This window comes from Anomalospiza imberbis, chromosome 2 (genome assembly GCF_031753505.1).
Source record: "Anomalospiza imberbis isolate Cuckoo-Finch-1a 21T00152 chromosome 2, ASM3175350v1, whole genome shotgun sequence".
Taxonomy (NCBI): domain Eukaryota; kingdom Metazoa; phylum Chordata; class Aves; order Passeriformes; family Viduidae; genus Anomalospiza; species Anomalospiza imberbis.
Window position 1 is genome coordinate 24,429,992 of NC_089682.1, and position 8,586 is coordinate 24,438,577.

The 8,586-nt window shown below is 39.5% G+C and overlaps 1 protein-coding gene and 1 long non-coding RNA gene across 3 annotated transcripts in view; both read right to left on the reverse strand.

The window, feature by feature from the left end:
- Positions 1-884: 884 nt before the first annotated feature.
- On the reverse strand, positions 885-2,326 carry LOC137468412 (uncharacterized). 2 transcript variants are annotated; one of them, XR_010995923.1, is made up of 3 exons: positions 2,119-2,326; positions 1,356-1,447; positions 885-1,215 (listed from the first exon to the last, which is right to left on the reverse strand). It is a non-coding gene; the product is annotated as an uncharacterized lncRNA (long non-coding RNA). The 2 variants fall into 2 exon arrangements; XR_010995922.1 differs by lacking the exon at positions 1,356-1,447 and having other exon boundaries at positions 2,128-2,314.
- Positions 2,327-5,821: 3,495 nt separating this feature from the next.
- Positions 5,822-8,586, reverse strand: part of IRS2 (insulin receptor substrate 2) — a 29,054-nt gene continuing 26,289 nt past the window's right edge. Inside the window, exon 2 of the mRNA XM_068180133.1 lies at positions 5,822-8,238. Coding sequence (XP_068036234.1) covers positions 8,234-8,238 — 5 coding nt within the window. The 3' untranslated portion in view covers positions 5,822-8,233. The remainder of the gene's footprint in view (positions 8,239-8,586) is intronic.

Below are 8,586 nucleotides of genomic sequence, written 5' to 3' on the forward strand. Positions count from 1 at the left end.
CAATCAGGAGGGGATGCCCGAAAGCACAGCAAAGCAGCTGCCGAAGGCTCTGCAGCGCTGCCAGCCAGGCAGACGCCGCGCGGGGGAGGGGCGGGCGGGAAGCTGTGAGGGCGGCCGGCACGGAGGCTGCCCAGGGCCGCCTCCCTCGGAGGAACCTGCTGAAGTACCTGCGGCGTCGCACTCCTGCCCTCTCACTGGGGAGAGCACGACGGCGGAATCGGCCGAGGCCGAGCTGGATGTTTGGCGGCATTCCCAAGCGCGGGGCTGGCTGGACGGGAGCAGCCTGAGCGGAGCGGAGCGGAGCGGGCGGATGATGAATCCAGCCCGGGAGTTCCGCCGGGGACCTTGGTCCAGCGTGACACTGCTCCCATACCCGCCGCCACTAAAGGTTTCCTGTCTAATGATGCACACGGCTCTGTACTTAGCTGGAGGGGTTATTACTTCTCTTGTAAGGTTCCAGAAAAACCTGAAATGCTAAAGGAGATCCAAAAAAGTCCCACTTTTCTTTTGCTCAAGTCAGACACCTTCCAAAGCTTCCTTGCAGATTAATGGAGTGAGACAGGGGTTCAAAAAGACCTTTGCCTTCACTACATCTCGGTCCCGCAGATCAATGTGATGATTTACAGACACACTAAGAGAGGGGCACAGCCCGTGTTTCAGGCTCTGAGGCAGGAAGATGAAGTCTGGTGGCTGGCAAAAGTTGCAGCGTCATTTGAATTATCATTCAGGGAACATTCAGAGATATCACCTTGTAGATCTTCTGTGCTTGAGGATAAGTAAAATAGTCACCCACTCATTAGCAAAACAGAACAACCAACCAACCAGCATCCTCCAAATACACTGACATCTGGCAAACTATATTTGAGCACACACAAAGCATGAGATTTCTTGAGTAGTAACAAGTATAATTAGGCCTTTGTCAAGAGTATCCATTGAAATCCTTGTGCTGCTGCTGCGTAAGAGAACCTGAGCATTTTTCTGAACAGTGTGGGAGAACTTCACACACAGAGTGATGACACACCTCAAACTGAGATGGTATATCACTGCTTTATATAGCAAATCGAGGACAATCACAGTGTAGAACAACAGAATTTCTGGAACGTATAATTTGTCACAGGACAGGGAGTTCAATGGCTGCCAAGCATAAAGGTAAGTCCAAGCATAAATTAGGTTCTTCTGTTCATGGCCCCTGGATGTTTCCCCTAATCTGCATGCCTGTAAATGAAGAGCAAAGATCATGGAAACAACCTGGCAATGGTGTACTCCAAGGTACATCATGTAAGTGTGATTGTCCAAAAACAAAAGAGCAAGTTTGCAAAATGAAAATTATGCTGTCTTGATTTTTTTTGTAGTGCCTCTTCTCTGGTTTTGAAGGCAATGGACTACAACTGCCAAATTAGAAACTTCCTTTGGTTTTTATTCCCTTAGAACAGAAAAATCCTGGGGTCTGTTACCATCTGAGAAATACAAGCATAGTCGGTAAAAAATGAAATGTTTATACAGGGAAAGTCTTTCCTGTGAAATAGTAAAACCATTATTTGATTAAAATAATATACAATCCAGCACTGGGATATTAAACATGATGCATCACAGTTAAAGAAGGAAAACATTATTCCTCTTCTGTCAAGTCTGTTACTAAGAAAAGACTCTACTCAAAGTAGAAACACTTTAATATTTGTTCTTAGAAAAATAAGATTAAAATTTAACCTTTACTCTTATGAAACCTTTAGAGAAACACTGATTTATCTGCAGCTGAAATAATTACTGGATTGTTTTATTGATTCATTGGCTAAAGACATAGACTAGTTGTGAAAATTCCACTCTGCTTCCATTGACACATTGAACTAGAATAAAAAAAAAAAAAAAAAAAGTCACTTAAAAGCAGTTTATCCTTGAGAAAATGGGCAGTCATTGTGAGGTTTGGCCTTCTAGGAAAGAAAATTTCTTTCATGCATCCCACTTAAGAATCAAGATATTTATATGGAACAGCTTGATAGACATGATAAATAACTGACCATAATTACATTTCCTGAAGTACTGCTCAAAGGCAATCTTATACCACAATGCAGAACAGCCTTTAAAGGACAAAAGGCTTAAAAAAAAATGTATCAGAAATACATAAACAACCTCCCAAATTACTCTGAATCAGAGCTGCAGCTGCAGTAAATCACAATGAATGCAATGGTGGCATATTCCTAATCTGTGGCCACTGGAACCAGGGCTCCAGAGTTTATCTTTGTGCAACAGCTTGTGATATTTAAACTACAAATTGGCAGCAGTAAAAGGGCAACTGGTGGTCATGTTGTAGCTAACCAGTGTGAACTTACTCCCCAATGTCTGTGTCATCACATTACCAAGTGTGAGATAATTTAAGGCAATCACTGCTCCATAGGGAAGGGGTAAATACCTCATAGTTACCTCTGGACTGGATTAAGTAAAATAATAGATATGGCAACACTGTTGCCTTGTATTCCTTATTTCTCCTTTATCTAGGTAGCTTGTTTAAGTGTATACTCATGTACAGGAACCATGACACCTTCACCTATGTTTATCCCACAGCTCAAGTAAAGTCATAATACACCCCCTGTCCCTGCACTTTCTTGTCCTTTTGCAAGATTGGCCTCTCTCTTCAACATCTGAATCTAAATCAGCTAAATTGCCAGTAAAGGGCCAATGATACAGAAATTATTTTTTCCCCCAGGAGTAACTGCTCTGTCAAATACAGCTGTAATATATTGTAGCATCAGATAATTAGACTACACCTTGGAGACCTTATAGGGGATAGCAGAACACTTTTTCACAGTCATTTAGTGTACTTGTTCAAAAAGCCATTATGCCTTGGTGAAAGGAATCTTTTAAAAAGTAATTAGGAGCATAAGAGCATATATTAACTCTACACTTTTAAGGTCAGATTTTACACAATAATATTCTAGTGGAGACGTGGTTAATTCATCCCTTGTAAGTTTCATCAATTGATCTTGTCTTTTGAATTACACACACACTTCAGTTCACTTTTTGTGGGGAGAAATCTAAGTCATATTACTAGGCCTGGACCCTTTTGCCTGAGCAAAATTTCCATGTTTAAGTTTGTTTGAGGTAGAATGGTAGGCCTGGATGTTCAGCTCTGCAACATAGCTTATTCAGACCAATGAATGAATTGTTCAGTACACCCACGTTTTAAGACAGGATCATTATTTAATGAGAAGGAAAACTACTTTAATGAGCAGTAGCAGAAGTTTTAAAGGTTGAGGCAGAATAATATACTAATGCTTAACTGCTGTCAAATGTGGGAGTTAAATTGAACTGGTCCATCTGCAGAAAGCATGTTTCCAACTAAGGGAATCCTGTTGCTTTATCTAGTCCCTCCTCGAATTCATATTAAGGGATGTTTCAAGGTGTGTCTAATTCTACCTTCTGCCTCCTTCATTTGAGACATGTAAGCACAGCCTGATGTTTACATCCTCTTCTTACGTAAGAGCTCATATTTTAGCAGTAGTGCTCCTCACCTTCTAGATGCACCTTCAGTTTAGCACCTACTGATGCATTTTTACATTTGTATTTATTACTCACTTTTAGCAAAGGGGAAAAGAGAACATGAAAAGAGAAAAAACACAAGGAGGCCATGTAAAGAAATATTGACGATCAAGTGGACTTTTCAAAAATCTTTGGCAGCCATGCGTTCAACACATGACACTATGTTGCCTAACAAAATGAAAAAAAAGAGGCCATAGCTCATGTGAAGCAATGTTATGTGCCATATCCATCCCACAGGCCATGGTTTCCCCATGCCTACACTAAACATTAAAAAACATACATTTAGTCTGATATATAGATAGGAAACAATCACAATGATAAACCAAAAAAAAAAAAGTTGAAAAAAGAAAAAGCCCAAGTGGGATCTATCTTTTCAAAAATGAATGACAACATTTTCTATCCCTATTACTTTTTTGATCTCTGCAAGAGCTAGCTGAAGCTGAAGTTTCTCAAGGTGGAAAAGCCATCTGGAAAAGACTGAAGCTGTAGTAATATACTAAAAGATTTGGTCGGTGATTTGCCTCCCACAGAGCATTAAGACTTGCACCTCCAGCCAAATTTGTTCCCTTTATGCTATTCAGCAATGGCTCCCCCAAAAACAAACCCCAGAACAGTCACAGATTACTTTAGAATGAGCACAGCAAGGACCTAAACCCTATTGTATTCCCATGGCATTTGAGAATGGAAAGCAAGCTGGGTTGAAACCTGGACATGTATCAACCTTTCTCTGAACCATGTACCTCAAAGAGTAAATGCAGATTCTCAAGGAGGCTGAAGCCATGGACCCCTTATCCTTGAGAAGCACAGTCACTAGAAAATGACTGAAGAGCACCACTTCCAAGTCAGTGCAAATGTTGCTCTGTTTCAAAACATCCTACATCACATTAAACAGCTGAGAGAAGCAAATATCCAAAGGTTTCTTTTATTTTCTGCTTATCAGAAATTGTACCTTCCAGAGAATCTGATAGTGGATTTCCAGATGTCTTAGCAAAGACATTGTTCTTGTATAGTATTGTAAGGTACCAGTCTCATACCCTATTGACATCAGAAAAATGAGGAAGTTATTTTGGATAGCTGTATTTCTCCAGAGCAATTTCTAAGACTGAAACAATTGCTTTTTCTTGCCAGGGATGTAGGCACTACGAAACTCAGTGTCTCATTTTCTCTCCCCTAGAAAAGCCTACAGACAAGGTCAGGACAGATGAGAGAAGAACTGAACGTTCTCTCTTGGGGAGCATTTACATTTATTTCTGCACTTTGTGACTTATATCGACACTCCAGCAGCTCCAGGATGATCCTACTGCTGCAAGAAAGAGAACTGCTCTTTTCCATTCAAGCCACTTTCAGAGGAAGGAACTCAACACAGTGAGCCAGGTTTTGCCCTTTAAAGGCCAAGGTGTACAAGTATGGTCCTTGAACCATCAGGCAACCATGAAAGTACCAGCCACTTTAGTGGCAGATGTGTCCAGAAGAATATAACATACATACGTAACATAATATAGCATACATATCCCAAGGCAGGACTTCACCTCAAATGAGTTTAAACACAAAAGACAGTGAGATCATGTCTCCTCCTTGCACCAGCAGGCCCTGCATCTGATCAAAGATATGTCACTCAGACACTCTTGAGCTTAAGCAAAGGAGTTCTCACCAAGACTGCTGCGAAACAGACATCAAGCTTTTTATGAAGCTACTATTGTTGTCCCCTGCCCCTTATGGCCACATTCCCTGTCAGGAGCCTGACCCACACCCATCACTTTCCTGGGTGCAAGGAATACTGAAAAAGTGTCTACTATCAGATGTAAGAGACATTCCTACTGACCAAATCAGGCTCCAGTGACCCCTTGGTGTCTCAGACTGCAGCCCAGATTCCCTGCATACAAACCAGCAGCAGGAGATAACTACAAACAGCATTAGGTTCCCACTCTCCTTGAACCAGCATAAGTGACTACACAGCTTCTATTGGGCAAGCCTGTTCTCACTAAATAGGCCGCCAGAAGGACTCCCACAATCCACCACTCACTTTTAAAACTGGAATTATTTCTGCTCCTAGTTATTTCCTCAAATACACAAACTTCACTTTCATAAAACCAATTGTTTTATCCTTAAACAAGATTTAAAATTATTTCATGATGTTTCAGGAATTAAAAACAAAGCAAGTACGTGCAGTGCAGTAAGATTTATTCACAGAAAGCATGTTTCCATTCAAAAGAGGGAAAAAACCTGATTTTATGTAAACAACCAGAAAAATCCACTTCACCTCTAGAGAAAATAGGCACACAAATAGTTTACTCCTTTCATAAATAATGTATTTTATTGCATATGGCTATTAAGGAGAGCATCCATTAACAATACAGACTAAATACAATACACTAATCTAGTTCCATTTATTCTGGTCTCCAGCAGCATCACATTTATCCCTATATACAGCGTGTACATTGGAAGACACAGCAAGATAAGTTAAGTCTCTTGTCATATCACAATAGCAAGAAATATATTTAACATCTTGATATCCAGAAACAATACGTACCCAAAAAGAAAACACTGCTTAATAACTGTTAAGGTTATATAGCAAAAAATATTTTAAATTTAAGGTAAGTCAGGCAAAATGTACAAAGACCCAATATACATTGTGAAGTTTTAGCAAACATAACATTTATACATTTTGGTTCCATTCTGTAAACTAAATTAAGAATGTAAGTATTGCATATGCCTTTGTGAAATATACAGGATAGAGAATATTTTATTATTTTGTCAAGTTTTTTTGTTTTTTTTTTTTAAGTTGCTGTATGCAGTTTAGCCATTTGCTTTAGTGGCATGATTTCTTAATTGATACAGAGGGATATTTGAAAATAGAGGCGTTGAAAACACTGAATTCAGCAGGTACCACACTTAGTGCTGGTGGGGGACGGAGAGGGGTCAAACAGAAAATGTCAAAGGTATGCAGGATTTTTTAGTTCCAGACTTGAACAAGCAGCATTTTAGGATGTCTCAGAACCATTTATAGCATTAGTATTAGAGAAAAATTCAATCAGATCAGATATTTAAATTGATTTTAGATCTAATATTGTATTAACCTATGCATTTGCTGTGATTTAAGACCCCAAAAATTACACTGAAAAATAAAGTGTGACATGGAGTAGGGAAGGAATTAGTTTACATTCATCTTTGTCTTGTAATACAATCCTCAGTTCTAAAAATTCAGCATGTAAGCAGGAAGACTGCATTGCCATTCATTGTATTTGTAAGACATTGACTCTTGTCTTCCTCAGAAAAAAAAATCAAAAAAAATATAATGCATTGTCAATAGTGAAGTACAGGTTCCACCAAGCACAAGATTAAAGAAAAAAAAAATGAAAGAGCCTCACATAACTCATAACTTTGTAATACTTACATGTCTATCAGAGCAGGCACTGGTGGGGTACCCTTAAAATGTACAAAAACACTTGAAGCAAAGGAGGAACAAGGTGGCATGACATTCTGCTAGTCTGATGCAACAGTTGCATACGACTTTTGTGACAGTTGCTGCCACACCACTCAGATTTTCAGGCCACTGGAAATGTGATGCACAGTTAGCCTTTAAAAGAACTCAGAATAAGTGACTGCAATCGTTTTTCTTCCCTGTAGTAGTGCCTGCAGCTACAATGGTGCTTTCTTGGTAAAAGGCAAATATCAGGACTCTATAGATGGCAAGATAATACTGTGTTAACATTAGCTCTTGAATCTGCCTGATACCCATTATCATCCCTGCATTCCTAGCATGCTTATGTGGATTTTTGGTTACAAGAAATGCAGCTAAGAACAGTTAGCTGACAAAAGTGAGCTTGTAGATAGAAGAAAAGGCTTTTGCAATCTGAAGTACCTACATAAACACCTACGTAGAGAGGATTAAACAAGTGTGTCAAAGGTACAGAGATACCCCTAATACAGGTTGATGTTTTTAACATATGTTGCTTCAGTTACACATTTTATATTTCTTAACTACTCTGAATCCTCTGTCCAAGTCTGATTCACAGAGTTTCATCCCATTTTAGACTTTTCAGTGCCCTGGTTAGGCTTTGTCTGAGAAGTAAACCCTGCGGCTAGTGATTCAAAACCCAGCAGCAGCTGTACAAGTTGCAAGTTCAGTAAGGCTGGCGACCATTCTTGAGAAACTCAGCACAGAGATAAAGGAGCTCCTGTCGTACACCAACACTGCAAATCCGGCTTTACTTTGAACTGAGGTAGTACTGTCGTAGGCTTGAAATTATGCCAGTAAATACCAGATCTTGCTGCTTCAGCAGGTGTTACAGAATCCCCTAATATGCCAGAGAATAAATACAGTTTGTCTTTGAAGAAAAAGAAAATGAAGGCATTGGCCATTAGTTAAAGAGGCCAGCAGAAAAGTCCCTATGATTTAAAAAGCTTCTTCAACTTCTGTCGAAACAGCAGCAAAATGATAACATAGATGCCATGGACAGGTAATGAGTTAGGCAGGTTGCCTTCCCTTCCTCCCAGATTTGTTGTACGGTTTAGCCCACATCAGTTATGCAACTGTTAGGACCAACACTAACAACAATAAAAAGTAAACATTAAGCAGCTTCAGTTCCCAAAAACAAAAACCAAAAAAAAAACCAAATAAACAAAAAGGTGTATGCTGAGCAGCTTCTTTGAATGTTGTACTCTGTTGTCTGAGGTCATGATGAGAAAACTAATTCCTTCACTCTGAAAAGAAAAATGAAAGAAAGTCAATCAAAGCTGCAAGAATTCCTTCATATATATGATACAGACAACACAAAAATACTATAGAAAGATGATTCAGAATGGGTTTTCATGTTGGAAAAAAAAGCATCTGTTCAATAATTGCTTTTATATTTGTATACACCATAAGGTATTGCAAAGGCAATAAAGGGAGTATTCCCCAATCCAACACCACTCCCTTTTTTTCCAGAACCTTTCAGCTACGGCTCTTCAGATCAGCAAACAGCAGGATACAGAATGGATTGAAAAACCTGACACAAAATCCCCCCCACTCAAGTTGTGACCATCACAGTTTTTTGCATCAGTGCAAAG